General features: G+C 44.6%; 1 protein-coding gene across 1 annotated transcript in view; it reads left to right on the top strand.

Moving 5' to 3' along the window:
- Positions 1-25,320, top strand: part of LOC124624898 (heat shock protein 70 B2-like) — a 138,495-nt gene that overhangs the window by 57,222 nt on the left and 55,953 nt on the right. Inside the window, exons 3-4 of the mRNA XM_047149137.1 lie at positions 13,033-13,416; positions 23,708-23,986. Coding sequence (XP_047005093.1) covers positions 13,033-13,416; positions 23,708-23,986 — 663 coding nt within the window. The remainder of the gene's footprint in view (positions 1-13,032; positions 13,417-23,707; positions 23,987-25,320) is intronic.

Genomic DNA, 25,320 nt, shown 5'->3' with positions numbered 1-25,320 from the left:
CTCAGTGAGAAGCCAAACCGCCGGATCGCCCCCTACATAAGACTGATAGCTATTAAGTTTTACAATCATATGCGCATACAACTTGGAACACAGCCGCATAAGGTACGTGTTTTTGTGTGAAGGTTGTGTGTGAGGCTAAGGGGTTCCCTTCACAACGAGTAATAGGAGCCAGCAAGCATCAAAATCGGCGTACACAACAAAAGGACAACGCTGCTGGTGGTGAGCATTTTTAAATTTAATGAAGTTATTTTCCTCAGTGGGCATAACAACATGTACCGGGTCCATGCATGCACAATCTAATAGATGTGTCGCTAATAACTCTTGAGATGAAAAATAATTCAAACACCTTATACAAATATGTTGATTATGTTCATTTTTACTTAACTGGGAGGAAATGAGTCAGGACATGTCTTTGATCCAGACGTAGTGATAATTATCACGTTTGGAGAAGAGCAGCATGTTGACATGCAACTCTCGCTCACATGCAAATTTTGAGAAATGGAGGGGGCCTACTACTGTATGCTTGTTCTGCTCATCTGACTTGCTTTACCTCTCCAAGCCACAAACGTGGACCGATATTGCGGTATTCTGAGCTTAAAACTTAGGTATATCCTGGATTCTTAAAGGGAACTCTATTCCATCAAAGTTGTACTGTCTCTTAATATCTTTGACTTTGTAACTGCTGGGACGCTCGGGATGATGTTTGTAATTGTAATTGTAATTGTAATTTCTCTCGCAAGCCAGGACTGACCATGCAAAACACGCATTATCATACTTATTTTGAACATTAATGCACGCCTGCTTTTTCTCAATATCTATAGGGAGTTTAATATAACTGAACCCTCCATTCATTGCATCATAGACATGTATATGGATGTCGAGGTGTGGTATACTGCTGAGCGCTTTAGCGGATCCACGTACTTCCATCTCGGAAAATCGGGCCATAATAGCGCTCAAGGTGGATTCTCGGTACAACTCAGCAATCGATGTGCTCCGAGAAATAACACCATTTTCACCCCATATATAATGCAGAGTAGCCGTCTCCGCGTCACCTTGATGTTTAGGGGGGTGACTCAGTTCACTGCATAATACCGCACTGCATTTAAAGGCGTTAAATTCCGGATCTTCTAAGAGTTTGAGGAGCTCGGTCTCCAAGACGGGGAGGCACACCTCCAAAAACCTTACAGGATCGCGATACCTCCCGCATGGATTCTCAATTCTGGTGAAAGAGATTCGCCCATCAAACTCTCTAGCAACTGCTGAGTATTCTAAGGGAGTCATTACGCCGTTATTCTGATCGAATTCGTTATCGATAGGACGGGGGAGAGAACTACCGCTAGCCATAAGGAAATTACTATTATTACTGTTGCTACAACTAGGAGTCCATCCGATAGATGAATGGACTGGTGATGAGTGATCGTAACCATCATCATTTGCGGGGAGAGGTATACGTCTCGGAACACATACCCTGCGTGGGCGGCGAGCTGCTGCTTCTAGAGGAGGAGGGGGTGACAGCCGGTTTGAAGGGCCAGGCTGTGGCGACGGCGGATGGGCTGCGCAGCCAAACGGTTGCGACAGCGCTGGGGGAGGAGATGGCGCTAACTCTCTCTCTATGTTACAACCCCGCGCCGGTAATAACGACTAGAGAGTCAACACTTGCTGGATACACTGCGTGCGACCTTGTTGTTGTCTACTAACGATGCTTTGGAATGGACTCTCTCTGTCGCAACCCGCTACGGTAATAACGACTAGAGAGGCAACACGTGCCGGATACATTCGGTATTTTGGAATGGTGCCGGCCCTGTCCCAATACTCACGTTTCCGACTTTGATAAAGGTCGGGTTGTAGCCTATCGCGATTGCGATTTATCGTATCGCGACATTGCCCCTCGCGTTGGTCGAGATCCAATGACTGTTAGCACAATATGGAATCGGTGGGTTCAGGAGGGTAATAGGGAACGCCGTGCTGGATCCCAACGGCCTCGTATCACTAGCAGTCGAGATGACAGGCACCTTATCCGCATGGCTGTAACGGATCGTGCAGCCACGTCTCGATCCCTGAGTGAACAAATGGGGACGTTTACAAGACAACAACCACCTGCACGAACAGTTCGACGACGTTTGCAGCAGCGTGGACTATCAGCTCGGAGACCGTGGCTGCGGTTACCCTTGACGCTGCATCAGAGACAGCATCGCCTGCGATCGTGTACTCAGCGACGAACCTGGGTGCACGAATGGCAAAACGTCACTTTTTCGGATGAATCTAGGTTCTGTTTACAGCATCATGATGGTCGCATCCGTGTTTGGCGACATCGCGGTGAACGCACATTGGAAGCGTGTATTCGTCATCGTCATACTGGTGTATCACCCGGCGTGATGGTATGGGGTGCCATTGGTTACACGTCTCGGTCACCTCTTGTTCGCATTGTCGTCACTTTGAACAGTGGACGTTACATTTCAGATGAGTTACGACCCGTGGCTCTACCCTTCATTCGATCCCTGCGAAACCCTACATTTCAGCAGGATAACGTACGACCGCATGTTGCAGGTCCTGTACGGGCCTTTCTGGATACAGAAAATGTTCGACTGCTGCCCTGGCCAGCACATTCTCCAGATCTCTCACCAATTGAAAACGTCTGGCCAATGGTGGCCGAGCAACTGGCTCGTCACAATACGCCAGTCACTACTCTTGATGAACTGTGGTATTGCGTTGAAGCTGCATGGGCGGCTGCACCTGTACACGCAATCCAAGCTCTTTTTAACTCAATGCCCAGGCGTATCAAGGCCGTTATTACGGCCAGAGGTGGTCGTTCTGGGTACTGATTTCTCAGGATCTATTCACCCGAATTGCGTGAAAATGTAATCACATGTCAGTTCTAGTATAATATATTTGTCCAATGAATACCCGTTTATCATATGCATTTCTTCTTGGTGTAGCAATTTTAATGGCCAGTAGTGTCCGAGCTATTAATTGCGCTTGTGGGGGAATGGAAAACACTACCTCAAGAGCTTCTTACCAATCTTGTGGCCAGCAGGAGAGCACGTTGTAGAGCGTGCACTGCCGTCTGTGGTGATCACGCATCCCATTACGAACCATGTCCCGCTTTTTCCGATGTCCAGGGAACCATCATAAATTTGGGTAACTTCAGTGTAATCGTTGCCTTTGATTAAAAGCGTCTGCCCCGATTGCTGAGTGGTTCCGAGCGGGAAGGCGTGCCGGTCATTGGCACGAATTCGCCTGCTGGTTTAGTGTCGAGGTCCGGTGTGCCGGCCAGCCTGTGGATGGTTTTCAAGGATACAGGGTACTTATAAATGGTGGAAAAATCGAAATTTTATACCGGCACGGTAGCTCAGCGTGTTCGGTTAGAGGGTCAACTACTCTCTGTAACAAAAAACTGAGTGAACAGATCAACGGAGAACCTAAATGGGTGCCATCGGACGAACAATATACAACAAAATGAGATTTAAAAAAATAGTGTTCAGCGCGGCGGTCTGTCACGCCATTGGGCCCGGGTTCGATTCAAGGCTGGGTCGGAGATTTTCTCCGCTCGGGGACTGGGTGTTGTGTTGTCCTCATTACAATTTCATCACCAGTGGAAGGCAACGGGAAACCACCACTGGAATCACTTCCCTAGACGCTCATGCGGTGGACCTCTCTGACGAGGCTTCCCCATGCCAAGACCTGCCGTAAGGCAGAATACAAAGTTAGTGATTAAAAGCGTCATTTCTGTTAGTACCATTGCGTATTTCTTTCAGTTACCCTCTGTACTATACTGTAGAAGTTCTTTCTATGTACTGCCTTAACGTTTGCACACCAGTGTATTAGCATACCAGTGCAACCGCAGAAAGTAGGAGTAACAACATGTGCGTTGTGTATTATAGGACGATTATCGACAGCGTTTTCTCATTCAGAAATGGCACGTGAAAATCGTGTTATACCTCAGAAAACAATGAGAAAAGTCTGTCAACACGTGTTGCAATTCGACAGCGGGAGGATCGTGACGTGTCGAGGCTGCAGTGTATTATTCAAATGGTTGAAATGGCTCTGAGCACTATGGGACTCAACTGCTGAGGTCATTAGTCCCCTAGAACTTAGAACTAGTTAAACCTAACTAACCTAAGGACATCACACACATCCATGCCCGAGTCAGGATTCGAACCTGCGACCGTAGCGGTCTCGCGGTTCCAGACTGCAGCGCCAGAACCACGCGGCCACTTCGGCCGGCGCAGTGTATTATTCCGCCACCGTACTGCTCGTGTTGATCGGAGAACATACGACTGCTATGGAAGTATGGAATCCATATGTTCAGGAGACCAGCCAGGATCTCATCGGCCCCGAGCGACACCGCCTGATAGGACTTATTTGTTCGCCTGACCGTGGGGAATCGCGGAGCCACGTAAGGCGCCTGGAGCCAGGAAATGGTAGGCAGACCAGACGTCCCGGTTTTTCAGGGACAGTCCCGGTTTCCACATATATGTCATGGTGTCCCGAAAAAATCATTCGGGACACACAATTGTCCCGGTTTTTAATCGAAAAACAAAAATGCGTGCAATAACATTTCTCACTAAACTAAACATATATGAGAAACAAGTTGGACTGTGCGGCTGGTCCTGGCGGAGGTTCGAATCCTCCCTCGGGCATGGGTGTGTGTGTTTGTCCTTAGGATAATTTAGGTTAAGGAGTATGCAAGCTTAGGGACTGATGACCTTAGCAGTTAAGTCCCGTAAGATTTCCCACACATTTGAACTTTTTTTTTTTTTTTTTTTTTTTTTTTTTTTTTTTTTTTTTTTTTTTTTTTAGAAACAAGTTTCCTAGAAGTAGAACGGCATAGAAATGTCTATTTTCACATTACTCACTAGAGGCCTACCGCATTTGGTTTAACTCCTCTTAAGCATAAAGAAAGAGTAAGAGATACATTGGAAAGAAAAACAGGTATTACCTATCCTCGCCCCCATCTAGCCAACCTTCCACTTTACGGCTCTCGAGAAAAGTAAAACCACAGCAGAAAGCGGTATAAAGGAGCACCTCTTAAACCATTTCTCCTAACGGAACTGTAAGCATATGGAAGTTAATTCTGTGAAGAATATGAGTTTTGCGGAGTGAGTTAGCAATGATTACTGAATTCTAATTCGCATTTAAGCAAGCTTGCCCTAACAGTCTGAAGTCAAACGAAATTCTAAATTTTAATATAGAAAGTATAATTTTTATCTGATTACTGATTAGTAATGTGACACAGGTTTTAGTGTTATGAAATTATACCTAAATATTTCGTAAGTGACTAAACAGTGCAATCAATCACTATAGTTGATGATCTCTGGCACAGAGCTGAAGCAACATGAAATGACTTAACCGCATCTGTCATCACAGTTTAGTTCGATTCGATGGCCAGCCAGATTAGAGCAATAAAATGTCGCTGCCGGAGATGGCTGGTAAATTATACTAAATTTCGTAGCCTATATATTCCCGGATCACGTAAAATTTGATCACATATTCTTTCTGCTATATTGTATACACTTACTAGCGAGGAAAACACAGCAAGTGCCATAACCCGACGTCCCAGAAACTTGGTTCATTGTAACAGGGGTCAAAATGACCAAACACGTGTCTCGGCCAATTCGTAGATATTCGGACCGTCTGAGAAAACGATGATCAAAAGTATCGAGGTGCTTTATTTGTCTTTTAGCGAATAATCGCGGCTTAAAACTTTTGTTCGAAACCCGATTATTGTTTTTACGTTTGTTTCTCATTACATACCCATGTTCGTGGAAGATTACTACACGACTATCTTCCAACAAAAGCAAAACGAGGATAACGGAATGTAGTCGAATTAAGTCGGGTGATGCTGAGGGAATTAGATTAGGAAATGAGACACTTAAAGTAGTGAAGGAGTTTTGCTATTTGGGGAGCAAAATAACTGATGATGGTCGAAGTAGAGAGGATATAAAATGTAGATTGGCAATGGCAAGGAAAGCGTTTCTGAAGAAGAGAAATTTGTTAACATCAAGTATAGATTGAAGTGTCAGGAAGTCGTTTCTGAAAGTGTTTGTATGGAGTGTAGCCATGTATGGAATTGAAACATGGACGATAAATAGTTTGGACAAGAAGAGAATAGAAGCTTTCGAAATGTGGTGCTACAGAAGAATGCTGAAGATTAGATGGGTAGAAGACATAACTAATGAGGAGGTATTGAATAGAATTGGGGAGGAGTTTGTGGCACAACTTGACAAGAAGGAGGGACCGGTTGGTAGGACATGTTCTGAGGCATCAAGGGATCACAAATTTAGCATTGGAGGGCAGCGTGGAGGGTAAAAATCGTAGAGGGAGACCAAGAGATGAATACACTAAGCAGGTTCAGAAGGATTTAGGCTGCAGTAGGTACAGGGAGATGAAGAAGCTTGCACAGGATAGAGTAGCATGGAGAGCTGCATCAAACCAGTCTCAGGACTGAAAACCACAACAACAACAACAACAACAACATCTTCCAATGAATACTGAAATAACGTTATCCTTATTCGGCCTACTAACTGTACGTATGGTGAATGAATTAAAACATAAATAAACGAAAAAATTATTTGAAATTGTTTTCCGTGGAATTCCTGTGTCTATCTTTGTTCATAATCAACTGCGAGCGCCAGCTTTCGAAAAAGTGATCCATTATGCATGGCTTGCCAACGCGTGAAGTCGCCAGCAGTGTTGACGATGTTTCTCTCCCGAGTAAGATTCTTATGACGAAATGTCAGTATGGCAAACCTGCCTTCGCGTGATGTTCGTGCTGTCCAGAATACCTGTGTTTCGAATGATGTATAATTGTTATCATCCAATGGAATGTACGCAAACTTTCTGAGCAATAGCCACAAGAATAAAATTTTAATTGAATTGATAAAAGAATGAAATATAAGAATATGAGAATTTAAAATGATTGTAACCCCAGACAAGAAGAAGGGCAGGATGACAGGACATTTGTCAAGACATCAGGGAATAACTTCCATGGTACTACAGGGACCTGTAGAGGGTAGAGCAGTCGCAGATTAGTGTAGTGCGATATTTGTTTTATCGATTATTTGGAAATTTTTGGTAAGATCCTATTGGACCAAACTACTGAGATCGTCGGTCCCTAAGCTTACACGCTACTTAATGTAACTTAAACTGACTTACGGTAAGGACAACACACACACCCAAGCTCGAGGGAGGGCCCGAACCTCCGACGGGGGTAGCCGCGCGAACCGTGACAAGGCGCCCCCAAGACCGCGCGGCTAATCCGCGCGGCTTTATCGGTTAGTATTAACACGAACGGTAAAACACGAACAACCAGTATCCCAGCAGCGACTTAGCAGTGCATGTCTGCACGATGGTGCAAAATGGCTCTAAGCACTATGGGACTTAACATCTGAGGTCATCAGTCCCCTAGACTTAGAACTACTTAAACCTAACTAACCTAAGGACATCACACACATCCGTGCCCGAGGAAAGATTCGAACCTGCGACCGCAGCAGCAGCAGCGCGGTTCCGGACTGAAGCGCCTAGAACCGCTCGGCCACAACGGCCGGCTCTTCACGATGGTAGTAGTCAGCGCGGTCCAGGCGGCGCTGTCGTCGCTGGAGAACTGGTTGTTCTCCGTGTTTTACTGTCGCTGTTAATACTAATGGATAAAACAAAAATCGCACTAGACTAATCTCCGACCGCTCTACGGAATGGGCACATAAAATTCCACTTTATAAATCATTTTGTTTATAATGTCTGTCGACACTGGGCGTCTTGTGAAAAACCTGGCAAGCATTATTTGTTTGGGCTGACTCCAGCTACAGATGCAAAAACTAAATTACAAATATCTGCTAACACATCAGAGAAACTGCGCCTGATGCCTCTAAGGTGAGACACGCTGTATATTACCTACATAATAAACGTATGCCACTTATTGTGAAACCCAGTTGTGATTTTACAGCTAATATAACGCCCTTGTATCCCCTAATTTGATAAGAAACATTTATCTAATAACCTTTCACGGACATGGGTAGATAAATGAAACAAGCTTAAAGAAACTGAAAGCAATAATTGGGTTTCAAACACGGGACACAAAAACCACAAGCAGCGACCATTAGCCATTACTTTTTTAAAGTTTTTTTTATTTTATTAGGCTCACGGTCACCTACAGCCTGGAGGACAACAAGGCGGTCGGGGATCGAATCTCGAGGCCTGGACCCCGTGCTCCCCCATTCTCATCGCTGTGCTACACCCTGACACGCTCATTTTTTTTTTTTTTTTTTTTTTTTTTTTTTTTTTTTTTTTTTTTTGCACATACAGGGTGTCCCACTTAAACTTTTCACCGCCAATATCTCTGGAACCACAATAGATATTGACAACGGCTTTCACGGGTATGAATGTACGGCAGGGGCTCACGCAAATAAATACTATGAGACATTCTAAACCGTGTGCAAATACTGGTTTCAACAAAAACGTATGTTTTTTTAAATGGACACCCCAAATTATTCCACACGCAATCAGTAACATGAGAAATGAAAATGGTAATGGGATTGTTGCATCCCGAGGAATTGGAACGTGAAGGTGACGTGTGAAATGAACGAACTGTGCCGCTGTTGTACTTCCTGCGATGCAAGCATGACCCTCGCGCTGCTCGTAATTGCAATGTGATTGACGTTCTACGATGCGAAAAATGCTGTACTCAAGTATTGCTACGTACACTCTTAGTGCGTGTGGGAAACATAGGATGTGCAGCCACCACAATGAAAATAAGGACGCGGTTTACTTGCACGTGCTTTATTGAAGTTTTCGACAGTACTGCAATGGACATAATGGTAACGTAATGCCGACAACAACCGGCCAGAATAAACCAAATTAATGGCTGTCTAAGGGCTGCACAGAGGGATATATGCTATTTGTACGTAGTTGTACATCAATTACACAGTGGAACATGCCACGTGCAGGAGATGTCACTGAACATTTTTAATGACTGAGACACAATTGAACCGTTGCAGATGGTGCAACGAATACATTAACGTGCGATAGTAGAAACGAAACAAGCATACGTCTTCTCCGTAATACCGGGTGATCAAAAAGTCAGTATAAATTTGGAAACGTAATAAACCACGGAATAAAGTAGATAGAGAGGTAAAAATTGACACACATGCTTGGAATGACACGGGGTTTTATTAGAACCACCCCATATTGCTAGACGCGTGAAAGATCTCTTGTGCGCGTCGTTTGGTGATGATCGTGTGCTCAGTTGCCACTTTCCTCATGCTTGGCCTCCCAGGTCCCCAGATCTCAGTCTGTGCGATTATTGGCTTTGGGGTTACCTGAAGTCGCAAGATTATCGTGATCGACCGACATCTCTAAGGATGCTGAAAGACAACACCCGACGCCAATGCCTCACCATAACTCCGGACATGCTTTACAGTGTTCCTCGACTACAGCTATTGTTGAGGAATGATGGTGGAAATATTGAGCATTTCCTGTAAAGAACATCATCTTTGCTTTGTCTTACTTTGTTATGCTATTCTGATCAGATGAAGCGCTATCTGTCGGACATCTTTTGAACTTTTGTATTTTTTTGCTTCTAATAAAACCCCATATCATTCCAAGCATGTGTGTCACTTTGTACCTCTCTCTCTACATTACTCCGTGATTAATTCAGTTTTCTAATTTATACTGACTTTTTGATCACCCGGTACATAAAGTGTATGCCTGTGGGCAATCACATGTCTCACAGCATGTTCGAAGAGAGCACCATTTGCTTGGCAACACCGCTGTGTGCGCTTCATCACCGTCCCACTCACGGCAGTAGGTGTTTGTGGTGTTTTTGTAGCACGTGCAGCTGTGATACGGGCTTTCGTGCAGGCCATTGTTGTTTGGACCTGCTGATAACCACATCTTTCACATATCCCTAGAGAAAGAAGTCCATGGGGGTAAGGTCTGGCGACCGTGCTAGAAATCCCAGAATGGCACTACCCCATCCAATCCATTGATGTGGAAATTATTGGTTTAGGGCCTGTCATGCCACCTTGGCGTCATGCATAGGGCATCCATCATGTTGATATCACAACATTTTACGCAAATGAAGGGGTAGGTCTCCCTTCAGTCCAGGTAAGGTACATCACAGGAACTGCCCATACTATCGCCTGTAAAGAGTGTCATCAGTGAAATATGGGTCAATAGTGGTGTCCTTCAATACTGCACCATAACATTGACTCTCCACTGCCGCTGTTGTTCAACCTGGCGAATCCAGGGTGGGCTTTCTGCTGACCAGTAGAGCATACTGTGTAAGTTGATGTTCCCATGATTTGTTAACGTGGCCTCATCAGTAAACGGTACCACACATATGAAGTCATGGCCTTGCTGGAGAAGCCACCGACAGTATTCCAGGCGATTGTGAATGTAGTTGCCACGGAAGCCTTGAAGTAGCGCCACGTGATATGGGCCTGCCTGTACAGAATATGCATCTTTCTTGTTCGAGGGTTTCCCATCCGCCTCTCCATTTCACGAATACTTGCATGAGGGTTTATTGCAGAGGCCGCCAGGACACCTACCTCTGCTGCTTCATGTGTTACGCCTCAGCTCTGTATCTGCGTTTCTGGAGACAACCGCGTTGTGAGAAGCGCTCTATCAATGTTCACGAAGGTAGGGCGGGTCGGACGACGTCTATTATGGTACCGCTAGGCATACACCAATGCCGCACGTGTGCCATTTTGGTACCAGTCTCCGTACAGAAGTCTCATGTCAACCATTTCCTCGTTTGTGAATACCATGTCAAATGGCTAAAACGGATGGACAGGTAAATTAATATCAAGATTATAACACTGACATCAATTACTGTGTACATTACACTGGTGCCATGAAGCTGTATGTACTTCCACACAAAACAACTTGCTTCGTAGTGAGCCACTCCCACACAGAGCTCCGATTGGGGCCCGTTCCTGTGCACAACTGCAGAGGTCGAACAGTTGAGCTGGGCGGTGTAACAGGGTGGTGTACACCGGCCGGTATTGTTCTGCAGTCTGTAAGTAGACAAATGTAATACACACATAGGACTCCGTTATGCACATATCAATGGTTGCAGTAGGAATCCCTATTATTACTTTCGGCCCTTGAGATAGCAATGAAAGTAAGAATATGCACGTTAATTACATCGCGATTACGAGCAACGTGTGGGCCACGCTTTCATCGCGGGAAGTGCAATAGCGGCGCGTTTCGTTCATTTAATGCCCCAACTTCGCGTTCCAATGTCTCGGGATGTAAATGACGTATTGCAATACAGCCAATACCATTATTATAGCGATTTCTATTTTATTGATTGCGTATGGAATAATATGGGCTGACCATTTAATAAAAACACATAAGTTTGTGTTGAAACCAATAGTCACACACGGCTTAGAATGTCTCATAGTATTTACTTTCGCGAGCCTATGCCGTACATTCACTGTGAAAGCCGTTTGTCAATATCTGTTGTGGTTCCAGAGATATTAGCGATGAAAAGTTTACGTGGAACACTCTGTGTGCGAAAGCAAATTAAAACCAGTTCATCCATCCGCAACCCTGGAAACCCCCCAAGTGATAAAGAATGGCAGGCGGCCCGAGTCCAAGGTGTCGGCACGTCATATTTCGTTCCCAATCGAGCGGGCGCCTGCCACGTGGGGAACACACCAGCTTTTAGTGGTGTGGAAAAACGCTGTTAAGAACATTAGCGAGATAAGCGCGATAGCGGGAACAGCGCCCAACCTCCGCATGTGCAGTCTGCAAGTACTACCAAATATCAAGGCACGAGTGATGAGAATCTCCATATAGATATGCTAAGGTCCAGCGCTCTATCTAGAGAAATGCCCGAGACTTTGTGGCACAGAAATATTCCATCACTGTGTAAAGAAAGGTCTCTGGGCAGTAACATGTGGTGGCATGTGTAGAAAACGCGACCATTTGTTGCCCCAATAACCAGACACCCGTAAAGGCCACACAGCTGAATTGGTGATGCCAGCATCGCCTGGATTTCTGTCTCACCCTCGAACGCCATGCACTCTGCCTCACTTTCCGTATCTGCCTCCCATCCCCACTTGGATCCTCTGTGACCTCAGCCCCTTCTCACATCATCTCCTTTTCCTTGAACACATCCGTACACTGCACATTATCTGCTGACTCGATCTCCCCGTCCCCTGGCGTCACCTCTCCCCTCTAGTCCCAGCCCACTGCTGCGCCTTTACCGTTGTGTTCCACCCAGTTTTCATCTCCACGCCCTCCACCTCTTTTAACAATGTACCTTCCAGCGCCTACCCCTCCCAGATGTTGAGATCTATCCCTCCTACCAAGTCTAACCCCACTTTCCCCCTTTCCCTCCTCAGGGCTCCCTCTCATGGCCTTTTCCCTTCCCCTGAGCGGTTTTTCCTCTCTCCTATGCCCCCTCCCTTGCCCCTGCACCCCTTCCACATCTCTGCGCTCTCTCCCGAACTTGCCTTCCCTCTCCCTCTCCAACCCTGCCCGTCTCCTGCTCCTCTGTGCGCTCCCCGATCCCCTTTCTTTTCATCCCCCCCCCCCCTCTGCCTCTGCTCCTTCCTCTCCCCTCTTTTTCCTCCTCTCAGGCCTCCCCTCCCTCGGCAGGTCCCTCCTAGCAGTTTTTATTCTTTGTCGTGTGTGCTCAGTCTCGTGCAGTGCTTTTAAAGTGTTGTCCTTCTGGTGTTTTCTAACACTGGCCAACATTTAATTTGTGCGCGTGACTTCAGTGTATTTTACGTGCTCTGCAAATCGCCAAATGTGTTTTTTATCTTTATGTGGACTTTAAAAGTCCCACAATCAACGTCTCTGTGTAAGTGTATTTTTTAACCCTCACTGTTCCCCTTATTGTGTTTTTATGTCCACCTTTGTATCGTGTTTTATATGTATTGTTTTCATCTTTTTACTAACTGTATCACTCGGCTTAAGAGCGGCCCACCCCTACCCTTATGGAGCGGGGGAATGAAATCACAATAAAGCCAAAACAAATCGAGGTTTTTAGTGTAAATTGTGACAGGATAATGCACCGGTCCGCAGGCGACGAAGGACGCGGGTGCGATCGCGGGGCTGAACGTGCTGCGCATCATCAACGAGCCGACGGCGGCAGCGCTGGCGTATGGCCTGGACAAGGGGTTGAGGGGCGAGCGCAACGTGCTCATCTTCGACCTGGGTGGCGGCACGTTCGACGTGTCGGTGCTCACGATCGACGAGGGCTCGCTGTTCGAGGTGCGCTCGACGGCGGGCGACACGCACCTCGGCGGCGAGGACTTCGACAACCGGCTGGTGGGGTACCTGGCCGAGGAGTTCCGCCGCAAGTTCAAGCGCGACGTGAACGAGAACCCGCGCGCGCTGCGCCGCCTGCGCACCGCCGCCGAGCGCGCCAAGCGCGAGCTGTCCGCCACCACCGAGTCCACCATACAGGTCTGCCACAGTGCCACGTGCCTGCGTCTCCGTTTGTGGCCATCCTTCCTAATGACGCTACATGTTTTGCCGTCAGGTACATCGGCCAGAATCTGAAGCCACTTTCTCCACCGCCTCCTCTTTCCTTCCACACGCAGGATGGTGCCGTGCTGATGCTACAAACTTTGAGTGGTGATGGAGGAGGGTAAATAAATCAATTTGAGGCAAGGGACCCTGGTCTGGAAATGGATGAGTCGAAAGTTATAAGCGAAAATCGTTCTGCTGCTTCAGACACTAGAATACGTGTACCGGCACTGTAGTTTCTAAGACTGTAGGTTAGGCAATTTTCGGAGGTGACAGTATGGACGAAAACAAGAAAAAGCTGTCTGTTAGACATTGGCACTAAAATGTACATCTTAAAAGCTGTAGGCACTTGTTCCTCTTCTCTACAGTGAATGGTCTAGCGGTTCTAGGCGCGCAGTCCGGAACCGCGCGACTGCTACGGTCGCAGGTTCGAATCCTGCCTCGGGCATGGATGTGTGTGATGTTCTTAGGTTAGTTAGGTTTAAGTAGTTCTAAGTTCTAGGGGACTGATGACCACAGATGTTAAGTCCCATAGTGCTCAGAGCCATTTGAACCATTTTTTTCTACAGTGAAACGCGTCTCTTCTACTAAACAAATGCCCATAGCTCTTAACGTATGCATTTTAAAATGGTTCAAATGGCTCTGAGCACTATGGGACTCAGCTGCTGAGGTCATTAGTCCCCTAGAACTTAGAACTAGTTAAACCTAACTAACCTAAGGACATCACAAACATCCATGCCCGAGGCAGGATTCGAACCTGCGACCGTAGCGGTCTTGCGGTTCCAGACTGCAGCGCCTTTAACCGCACGGCCACTTCGGCCGGCGTATGCATTTTAGAACCCATGTTTATTGGACAGTAATTTCTTGTTTTGGTCCATACTACCACCTCCAAAAATATGGAAGTCAAAGAGCTTGCTGTAGAAGAGATTTGTTTCGTAATATCGAAGATCAACAAGTAGTCAAACCCCACAAGGTATGCATTTTAGGTCCCAGGTTTACTAGACCTGTTTTTGTTTTGGTCCGTACTACAGCCTCAGGAAGTTGTTCAATCTACCATCTTAGTAATAACAGAACTGGCACAAGTACTTCACTGTCAGAGATATCAAAACCATTTTCGCTTACAACTTTCAACCTGGTCGTTTCCGAACTAGGATCCCCTCCCTCAAATTGAGACATTCTCTTGTCTGTCATCCCTAAAAGTTATATGTATCATCTCGGAATCATGCTCTATACTTGTAACAAGCGCGTCTTATAGACTGACCCTTTCTAATGTTTCTCATTCTTATACGATCTGAAAGTCACTGCTCGGAGTTCAGTTTCCTAAAGATGATGATGATGATGACGTCTGGTTTGTGGGGCACTCAACTGCGCGGTCATTAGCGACCGTATAAAGTCCCAAATTTTACATGGTCCAGTCTAGCCACTGTCACAAATGATGATGATGATGAAATGATGAGGACAACACAAACACCCAGTCCCCTGGCAGAAAAAATCCCCAACCCGGCCGGGAATCGAAGCCGGGACCCCGTGAGCCAGAGGTAGCAACGCTAGCCACTAGACCACGACCTGCGGACAGTTTCAGTACGACGCAATTCTCCGAAAAAAGACTCGAAAAAATTGCCCTTGACGATTGACTAATAATGGTGAGTGCATTCTTCGACTTTTTACAGTATAAATTATTATTCTCGTTAAGCTAAAGCGATGCACTAAACATCAATGTAAACTAATTATTATCATTATTATACTAAAGCATTTTACAAATTTTGTCATAATTATTATTAAATACTTCTTGGAAAAGAAAAAAGGAACTGTAACTCCCTCACCCTCGAGCTTTCAACCCTGGATGCGTGCCTGAAGCTACCAAATAGCCATCTAATCAAAACGAAGCTAAAAACACAGACGAAACCCAGTAAACACGCGACAATGCTGAGGATGCTAAAATAGCCGCCGTTAAATATCTTCTGAGCGAATACCACTTTCAGTGCTTCAGATTCACGTTGCATTTGACACGGACAGACGGAACGTCACCAGTATTCAGTAAAGAATATGAAACAACTGTCTGCTAACCTGATGCTTTTCATCTACCAGGCAGAATCGGTCAAGAGGTCAAAACTAATAAGGAAGTAATAAATTACGTGGAAAGCAAATGGTCAGATTTTTTACATATGTGTACTGATGATTCCCAAACTCATTGGGACTTGGTTGCGAATATTATTGCCCTAGGCTGCAGACAGCTAAACATTTTTTTATTATCTCCATTAAGCAGCATTTACATTGCAGAAGTAACAGCTATTAAAGAAGCAGTTAACTTTGGAACTGAAAACCGAAGCAAAACAATAATTCTGGCTGACTCTAGAAGTGCTTTGGAGCAATTAGAACATCGAAAGTGGAAAGTTGTTTCTACCATGTGATGGATTTAGTAATGAAAGCCAACAATAAAAATAAATCCGCATATTTAATAAACGGGTAAAGGGTAAAGGGGCACTCGGGTACTCGGCATAACGAAGTAGCAAAGAAGGGGCTTCCACTAAAAAAAAAAAAAAAAAAAAAAAAAGGCGTACGATCAATGGAAGCAGGAGTGACAAGTATCTCAGCAGAAAAATGCCTTTTCGTTGGCTTCAGTGGAGTGCAGTATACCAACAAATCCGTGATACGGTCAGAAAAATCTCCCAAGGATATGTGTGTTATTAATCATTAGAATAAAGTTGAGACATGCATGTTTCCCTCCACACCTCTACAGGATTTGAGTGGTAGACTCTCCCACATGTAGTGAATATCCAGGAGGTGACGCAGATCCTGATCGTATCATTTTGAGACATTTCAAATACGCTCCACATCAAAATAAGCTGCGGAAAAAACTCGCAGAAATGAAGAATGCTTTGTCAACAAATATTAAAACATTCACGAGTGATAACAACCGCAAAATCAATGGTTTGATAGTACATCAACTACAAGACACGGAGACAAAACTCTGACACAGAAAATACTGAATTTGTATTTTGTATATGCATAATGTAGACGTGTACTAAAAATGTAGTTGCACTCACTAACTGAAGCATTGTAATGGCTTCACAGTTTGCCACCGAAAGCAAATAAAATTAATTTAAAAATTATCTTCTGGCTGTGGTGTAAGCAACGGTGCCTCTGTTGATTAGTTCAGGAACTGCCGAATACAACGCTTTTCAAACACCTGCAGATTTGTCTGACGTGGCGAGTAGGTCCCAGATGACGGTACACGAGGAAACGTGTTGGACTTCCTGTGGCAACACACGAGGAAACGTGTTGGACTTCCTGTGGCAACAGGGCGGGCGATAAAAAAGTAACCAAATGCGATTTGCCGGATGTTATGCGGCACTGAACCCAAAGCGAAAAATCAGTATATTGGACGATGTCCAACACTGGAGTTTGGGAGACTGGAGACTAATTTATATACAGTCATCGAGATTTACGTTTTCCATGGTTTCCCTAAATTGCGACAGTCACTCCAAAATAAATGCACAACGGTTTGTTAAACATCGAATTTATTGTCCATACCTCTGATATTTTTGCAGTATGTTGATATAACCTCAGAGAGAAAAGGTCATTTTTCCATACAATATGCGTCCCTTTGAAACGCCTTGCGACGCTAAAGTACTAAGGCCCATGTGTCTGCGCGGTAGGAGTCAGGACCAGCACGTCTGAGCCACTGTTTGGCATCCTTCACAAAGGAGTTATCGTCTTCAAATATCATTCTGCGAAGATATTCCATCAGTTTACAAACGAGGAGGTAATTACACGGTGCCAGATCCTGGCTGAGCGGTGGGTGTTTCAGTTCTGTACACCCAGGCTTCATGACCTCCCTGGTGGTTTTCTCACTGCCATGCGGCAGGGCGTTATCATGCAACAGCACAACGTCGTGGTTTTGTCGATTTTGTCGAACGCGACATGTTGAAGCATTAAGGTTTCAAAGGGTTGCACATACGCGTCATAACTGATAATGGTTCCGTGTGCCACAAACTCCACAAGCAACAGTCCTTCTCTATGACTTTTCCTACTGAAGGCACAATGTTGAACTTCTTCTTCAGCGAGTTTCCATGATACCATTCCACCACTGGCTTCTCGTTCCCCCTTCAAAACTCCCGCAGTGCCAGATTCGCCGCGAAGGCAAAAGTCAGCAAATGTTCTAGGGGGCCCCGCGCCAGAGTGTAAAAATATCAAGTTATGTATGATTGGTATTCTACCTACCGACCAACAGAAAGATGGTGATGTCTAAATCTGCAGCGTGTAGTAACAATTTTAGCGGCCGGCCGGTGTGGCCGTGCGGTTCTAGGCGCTTCAGTCCGGAACCGCGCGACTGCTACGGTCGCAGGTTCGAATCCTGCCTCGGGCATGGATGTGTGTGATGTCCTTAGGCTAGTTAGGTTTAAGTAGTTCTAAGTTCTAGGGGACTGATGACCACAGATGTTAAGTCCCATAGTGCTCAGAGCCATTTTTTGAACAATTTTAGCTCATTTATAAAAGTGAGCGCTGGGCACACCACACATTATGCGTCGTAAGCTGACAACACCGCAACACCTACGGAGGAATCCCCTAGTGTTGTCCGAGGTAGTCGCAATAACCCGATCAATTACAGTAGGGGTCCATTGATTACCAATAAGAAAGTAATTCAAGTACTACGTATTTATTGTTCTAAGTTTACTATTAGGCTCATTCATTTCTTCTGCAAAGTATTTACTTTTCTTACAGTACTTTTGCTAAGAATCACCTAGAGTAAAGGTTACTTCCTTGTTGGTGGACAATTGTTGTACAGTATGTTGTAGTTTCTTGATTCATGTTTCTTGTCAGTCGCTGTGGACTGACAGGTTACAATATTACTGTTCAACAAGAGAAGAACGTATTAAGAGAGTCATATATAATTTCATCTAGTGAATGTTAAATTTCCCGACAGGGAAATGAAAAGCGCTGAGGAATAAGGTAAACTTCTTTTGTTTATGTGTGCCACCAAGGGTCTATGTACAACGCATATAACTATGTTGTTATAAATTGTCGGTATTTCATCTGATAATAAAATGTTATCGTTACAATTAATTTACTTCCGAATACAATAAAGAGTTATTTGCCATTGAGACACTAGGCGTGGCATTGATTTTTTGAGACGACCCATAAAATAGCATAGGATTCGGTGCCGAGTTTCAAACAGAGCATCCATCCACGCTGGTGGATCCTTGTTTGTGAAAATACGAAGAAAAAAATTTCTTCTGTGGCACTAAACCTTTAAAAATAACATGAATTGACTCAGTATCTTCGTAGGTAATGGCTAAGGTTCTAGCTATGTAAACCAGAGGCGCGATTTCAATCTTTATAGCACGTTAATTTCTTTTAAATGGTTATCAAAATGATTGTGGTCTTTTTTATTCTTTTAACCTGATTTTAAATAAAATTCGATTCTTAAATTTAATATCTGATCCGCGAATATTTCATTTCAATTACTGCATTAACTTTTTTACTTTGCACAAATTTAATGAAGTGAATTTGTAATTAAAAATTTGATTGCAGTAAGGTAGTGTTCATAAAGACTCAATGTTTTAAATGTTTTTATGACGATAGCCATCCAAGAAATTGTACATATCGTTTTGAGACAAAAGTAAAGTGCTGTTTTATTTTTTATCCTATACTTTAAGGTCCAAAGCAAATCAATGGCCTTATCTTAGCATTTGCTAAGTGCCGCGCATTAGCTGACCTCTCACCACATTCTTGCACAGAACGCATCTCCAGAAGTCTCGTAACGTCACAGAATATCACTGAACAGTGTTTGCGTGTTTCTTTGCGAAATCCATCAACTTCCTCGGAACCCACCTGGTGCAAATCTATTCAACCTCAACTGCACACACTCCCTTCTCCTACGGTCATTCGTGTTGATTGTTCGCTCACTGCTTTTTGTTCGTCATCAGAATCAGATTTAGAATACAGTGAATGTTTTCAGGAATCTGTGTAGTGCTTCGTCAGGCACTGCACATGTGGGCGCGAGTATTGGCGCATCCACTTTCACCAGATAATCCGCTTGTCCAACAATTAACTGTAGTGCGATCAACAGCGTTTGCTCTTGTGAATGTTTCTCACAGTCTCGTCCTCAGAACACAGGAACTCTATAACAGCATGATGCCTCAGACAAACATTAAGTACAGCAGTCATCTTGACGGAGTTCTACGACAGTGCGCCTTGCAGAAACAAATTGAATTATGAGGGGTGTTCAGTGAGTAATGGAACACTTTTTTTCTTCACCAATTTCGGTTAAAGAATACGGAAATGTTTGTGAGATATCGTGAAATATTCCTGGTTTTGCCCCTATAGTTTAATGAAGCTCTGATAGTGGCGGCGGTATACATAGACTTCAAAATGGCGTCTTTAACAGAGGTATGTTCCAAGCTGTGGCGTCTGCGTCAACTTGGAGTTCACACGACTCGGTAGTGATAGTTGTCCCAGTCGGTACGGCGTGGAACGGCGTCCGTCGGTCACGACAACGCCACCCTGTAACTAGTAGAAAAACACAAACTCCTTGCGTGGTTTTCTTTTGTTGTGAGTCCGCGACGGACTTTTCAGCTTGCTCGAACTGGCTAGCTTTAGTTCTTCTTTTTATTACACCCGTTTAGATACTGGATATTGAATATTAATAATATAAAGTCTTGAATCTTCAATGCATCGACCAAGTCGTGGCCACATTATGGAACTGCGAGGATGTTAAGCTGATAAATTGTTATTCTGTCGTCAAGACGTCGCTACGTCGCGTGTTCAATAACTTCACGATGCAGTACCAGAGATAACATATAGAGGGTTATTACAAATGATTGAAGCGATTTCACAGCTCTACAATAACTTTATTATTTGAGATAATCTCACAATGCTTTGCAAACACATACAAAAACTCAAAAAGTTTTTTTAGGCATTCACAAATGTTCGATATGTGCCCCTTTAGTGATTCGTCAGACATCAAGCCGATAATCAAGTTCCTCCCACACTCGGCGCAGCATGTCCCCATCAATGAGTTCGAAAGCATCGTTGATGCGAGCTCGCAGTTCTGGCACGTTTCTTGGTAGAGGAGGTTTAAACACTGAATCTTTCACATAACCCCACAGAAAGAAATCGCATGGGGTTAAGTCGGGAGAGCGTGGAGGCCATGACATGAATTGCTGATCATGATCTCCACCACGACCGATCCATCGGTTTTCCGATCTCCTGTTTAAGAAATGCCGAACATCATGATGGAAGTGCGCTGGAGCACTATCCTGTTGAAAGATGAAGTCGGCGCTGTCGGTCTCCAGTTGTGGCATGAGCCAATTTTCCAGCATGTCCAGATACACGTGTCCCGTAACGTTTTTTTCGCAGAAGAAAAAGGGGCCGTAAACTTTAAACCGTGAGATTGCACAAAACACGTTAACTTTTGGTGAATTGCGAATTTGCTGCACGAATGCGTGAGGATTCTCTACCGCCCACATTCGCACATTGTGTCTGTTCACCTCACCATTAAGAAAAAATGTTGCTTCATCACTGATGAAGTCGGCGCTGTCGGTCTCCAGTTGTGGCATGAGCCAATTTTCCAGCATGTCCAGATACACGTGTCCCGTAACGTTTTTTTCGCAGAAGAAAAAGGGGCCGTAAACTTTAAACCGTGAGATTGCACAAAACACGTTAACTTTTGGTGAATTGCGAATTTGCTGCACGAATGCGTGAGGATTCTCTACCGCCCACATTCGCACATTGTGTCTGTTCACCTCACCATTAAGAAAAAATGTTGCTTCATCACTGAAAACAAGTTTCGCACTGAACGCATCCTCTTCCATGAGCTGTTGCAACCGCGCCGAAAATTCAAAGCGTTTGACTTTGTCATCGAGTGTCAGGGCTTGTAGCAATTGTAAATGGTAAGGCTTCTGCTTTAGGCTTTTCCGTAAGATTTTCCAAACCGTCGGCTGTGGTACGTTTAGCTCCCTGCTTGCTTTATTCGTCGACTTCCGCGGGCTACGCGTGAAACTTGCCCGCACGCGTTCAACCGTTTCTTCGCTCACTGCAGGCCGACCCATTGATTTCCCCTTACAGAGGCATCCAGAAGCTTTAAACTGCGCATACCATCACCGAATGGAGTTAGCAGTTGGTGGATCTTTGTTGAACTTCGTCCTGAAGTGTCGTTGCACTGTTATGACTGACTGATGTGAGTGCATTTCAAGCACGACATACGCTTTCTCGGCTCCTGTCGCCATTTTGTCTCACTGCGCTCTCGAGCGCTCTGGCGGCAGAAACCTGAAGTGCGGCTTCAGCCGAACAAAACTTTATGAGTTTTTCTACGTATCTGTAGTGTGTCGTGACCATATGTAAATGAATGGAGCTGCAGTGAATTTATGAAATCGGTTCAATCATTTGTAATAGCCCTGTACTTAAGCACGGTTCAGAATGCGTCGTAATCTTGGGACAAATCGATGACTGTTCACTGTTGTATCATCATGAATTCATTCAGTTCATAATATTGTAATAGTCAATTTTCACTAATACCCATGATCATGTCTATTCAATTATGTAGCCGACACGAAGAATTAAAGTTTGAATCCAATATTATTGTTCCTTTTAATTAACTGTCCCTACACTGAGCACACACACCGATTTCTCACTCAGGGAATTGCTTCCATTTGCATCAGTAATCCTGTCGTTGACGACAACTTCTGACAACTCGGCGCAGTTGTACATTCTTCGTGTTTGTGTTTGTCTATTATCTACTCGAGACTAATAATTGTTTTTCTGTTGGCGATCTTTCTTTTTCAATGTCCTTGAATGTTCGTGCTGATTCAGCATCACGAAGGCTAAGTCCCATCACAAATCTGACACGATTTAATTTCGTCGCGAATCTCCCTATCTCAATATCTTGCTAACGGTAAAGATGACTTTGTTTTTCTGAATAATAATTCAGTCTATATCGCAAAACTTTCAAATTTCCGATTAGCTTAAAACAATCTAGTTGCGCTTACATGCATGCTACTATCGCAATAGTACTAGAGCACGACTAGATAGCTACTAAAGCTAACATTTCCATTTCCGAGTTACACTGTAGTCACATCGAATTACCTTTTGGATGTGGCTACGACTCTCTTCTATGGTAAATGTTATCTTTGAGCAATTTACCATCTGGGCTTTAACCTTCGTTATTAGTTATTTTGCAATTCTTTCTTTGATGTTTTTGTTGCGTATCTTATCAAATTCTTTCATTCAGTCTCTATTTCATGATAAATATTATTATTCACCTGACATTCCTGTTAATCAAATTATCACAAGTGTAAAATTTGTCATTGTAGCTGCCATCACTATCAGGATGACTAATTTTCCTACTTCTTTTACCACAAGGGGTTGTTTATTAGGGTTTCTGTAATTTGGGTGTTACAAAGCAGAGAGCTGTCATTGAGTTTCTTTGGCGGAAAACCAGAGCATCGCAGATATTAATAGACTATGAAGACTTAGCAGTGAACAAAAGCACAGTGAGCCGTTGGGCAAAGCGTCTGTCAACATCGCAACAAGGTCGAGCAAACCTGCCTGATCTCCCACGTGTCAGCCTGCCACACTCCGTTGCGACTTCTGCAATGTTGGAACGTGCGGACACTCTGGGTGGTCGACGGATCACACTCAAACTCCTCTCTGCTCAACTGGATGTCTCTGTTGATAGTTTTGACACTCTCATCCACCAGTTGGGGTACGCAAAGGAGTATGCCCATTGTGTTCCTTGCCGCCTAGCGGCTGGGCATAAAGAGCAATTAAGGACCATCTGTGAAGAATTGTTTGTGTAATTCACGGGGAGCAATATGCAACCGATGTGAAGCTTATTGATACAGGAAGGCGTTGGCCCTGACGTCGACCATGAGGGAATACAGGCCCTCCAAATAATGTGGGGTAAGGCAGTCGCATAGAACGGAGATTATGTTAAAAATAGGGTTTTGTAGCAAAAAAGAGTGAGGAACAATATGGTGTATTGGAATACTGAATAAAAGAAACCGGCTTTCAGAAAAAAAAGTTGGGTAATTTATTGAACGCCCCTCGAAAATTTGAATACAAGTGGGAATAATGTTTTTCTAACCTCTGTGAATGGCAAAGATGCGCATTTCTTTTGGAGTGACCCTCGCAGTTCATCCTGGGATCTCATACACGACGAGCAATGCACAAGCCGTTGAAATCTTTGTCACTGGGTCATAGACAGTATAGATACATCTGTCGACAGGTGGACGCGCTGATGGACGGCATCGACTTCTACACGAAGATCTCGCGCGCGCGCTTCGAGGAGCTGTGTATGGACCTGTTCCGGTCGACGCTGCCACTGGTCGAGAAGGCGCTGGCGGACGCGCACCTCAGCAAGGCGGCGGTGCACGACGTCGTGCTGGTCGGCGGGTCGACGCGCATCCCGCGCGTGCAGTCCATGCTGCGCGACATGTTCAACGGCAAGCAGCTCTATGCCTCCATCAACCCGGACGAGGCCGTCGCCTACGGTGCGGCCGTCCAGGTCCTCTCAGCCGCTTCTTCTCACTACGAACTTGCTCTGTAGGCGTACGCTATCATGACTCTCTGGGCGGTGGTTGATGGGAGTAGCGGAATGGATACACGAGGGCTGTTCAGAAAGTATCCGACTTTTATTTATGAAATCAGTCTTTATTCGGGTACAATTGTTGGACACTAGCCACATTCGAGGTAGTCCCCTTGAGCTTATACACAACTCTCCCAACGCTGCTGCCACTGATGGAAGTATGCTGGAAAGTCCCTGTTGGTATGGTGCGCAGCTGCTTCAATGACTCTCTGGGCGGTGGTTGATGGGAGTAGCGGAATGGATACACGAGGGCTGTTCAGAAAGTATCCGACTTTTATTTATGAAATCAGTCTTTATTCGGGTACAATTGTTGGACACTAGCCACATTCGAGGTAGTCCCCTTGAGCTTATACACAACTCTCCCAACGCTGCTGCCACTGATGGAAGTATGCTGGAAAGTCCCTGTTGGTATGGTGCGCAGCTGCTTCAACGAATTCTGCATAGTGCCTTCCCTGTTCCGTAATCTGGTCCCTTTCAGAGTATTTTACAGTTTACGGAAAAGCCGGAAGTCACTTGAAGCTACGTCACAGGAACAGAGAGGCTGACAAACCACAGCTCTGAATTAATTCAGAATAATGAGCGGGTGCATTATCGTCGTGAAGTTACCAATTGCCTGCTGCCCACAAGTCTGGCCGTTAACGTTGAAACATCCACTCAGAAAAATTATGAATTACTGTGCTGGTAAACCTCTTACATTATTTGATGTACAGACAGCTGAGCAAAACTCAACGTACTCAAACAGTTTTCTCTTTACTTATTCTGATCATCACAAAACTGACACACAATATTTTTAGCGCAACGCAATCTGTCTCTCAATAATCCCTACAAAAGAATGGCTCTGACTAACAATAACCTATACCTTTCATGAATCACTTACCTCACTAAAATCTTCGTTACTCGAACTACTGCACTGCAATACAGCGAGCGCCAGTACTGCCAGCTAAATAAAAGATTCTAACTGCTGAAGACACTAACTACTGATAGGCATAGTTAGCAAATGAAAGATTTTTATAGAGAACAAACAATGTATTTACCTTAATAATGTTCAATATTATATCAATTCATGACATCCTTCTTTAGAAATTTCCTTTTTCTGGTGGACACACGTCCAGATCGTCCGCTTATAAAGTCTCGCTGCTTCACGTAGGCGACGCAGATCCTCTTGGTAGTACTCCTTATTGACATTAGTATCTTCTGGAGCGCACTCGTGATGGACCATGCCATTGTGCTAAAAATATTAAAATTAAAAAAAA

The sequence above is a fragment of the Schistocerca americana genome, chromosome 1 (assembly GCF_021461395.2).
Source record: "Schistocerca americana isolate TAMUIC-IGC-003095 chromosome 1, iqSchAmer2.1, whole genome shotgun sequence".
Taxonomy (NCBI): domain Eukaryota; kingdom Metazoa; phylum Arthropoda; class Insecta; order Orthoptera; family Acrididae; genus Schistocerca; species Schistocerca americana.
The sequence above is the reverse complement of the archived record's forward strand: the minus strand, read 5'-3'. Positions and strand labels throughout refer to the sequence as shown.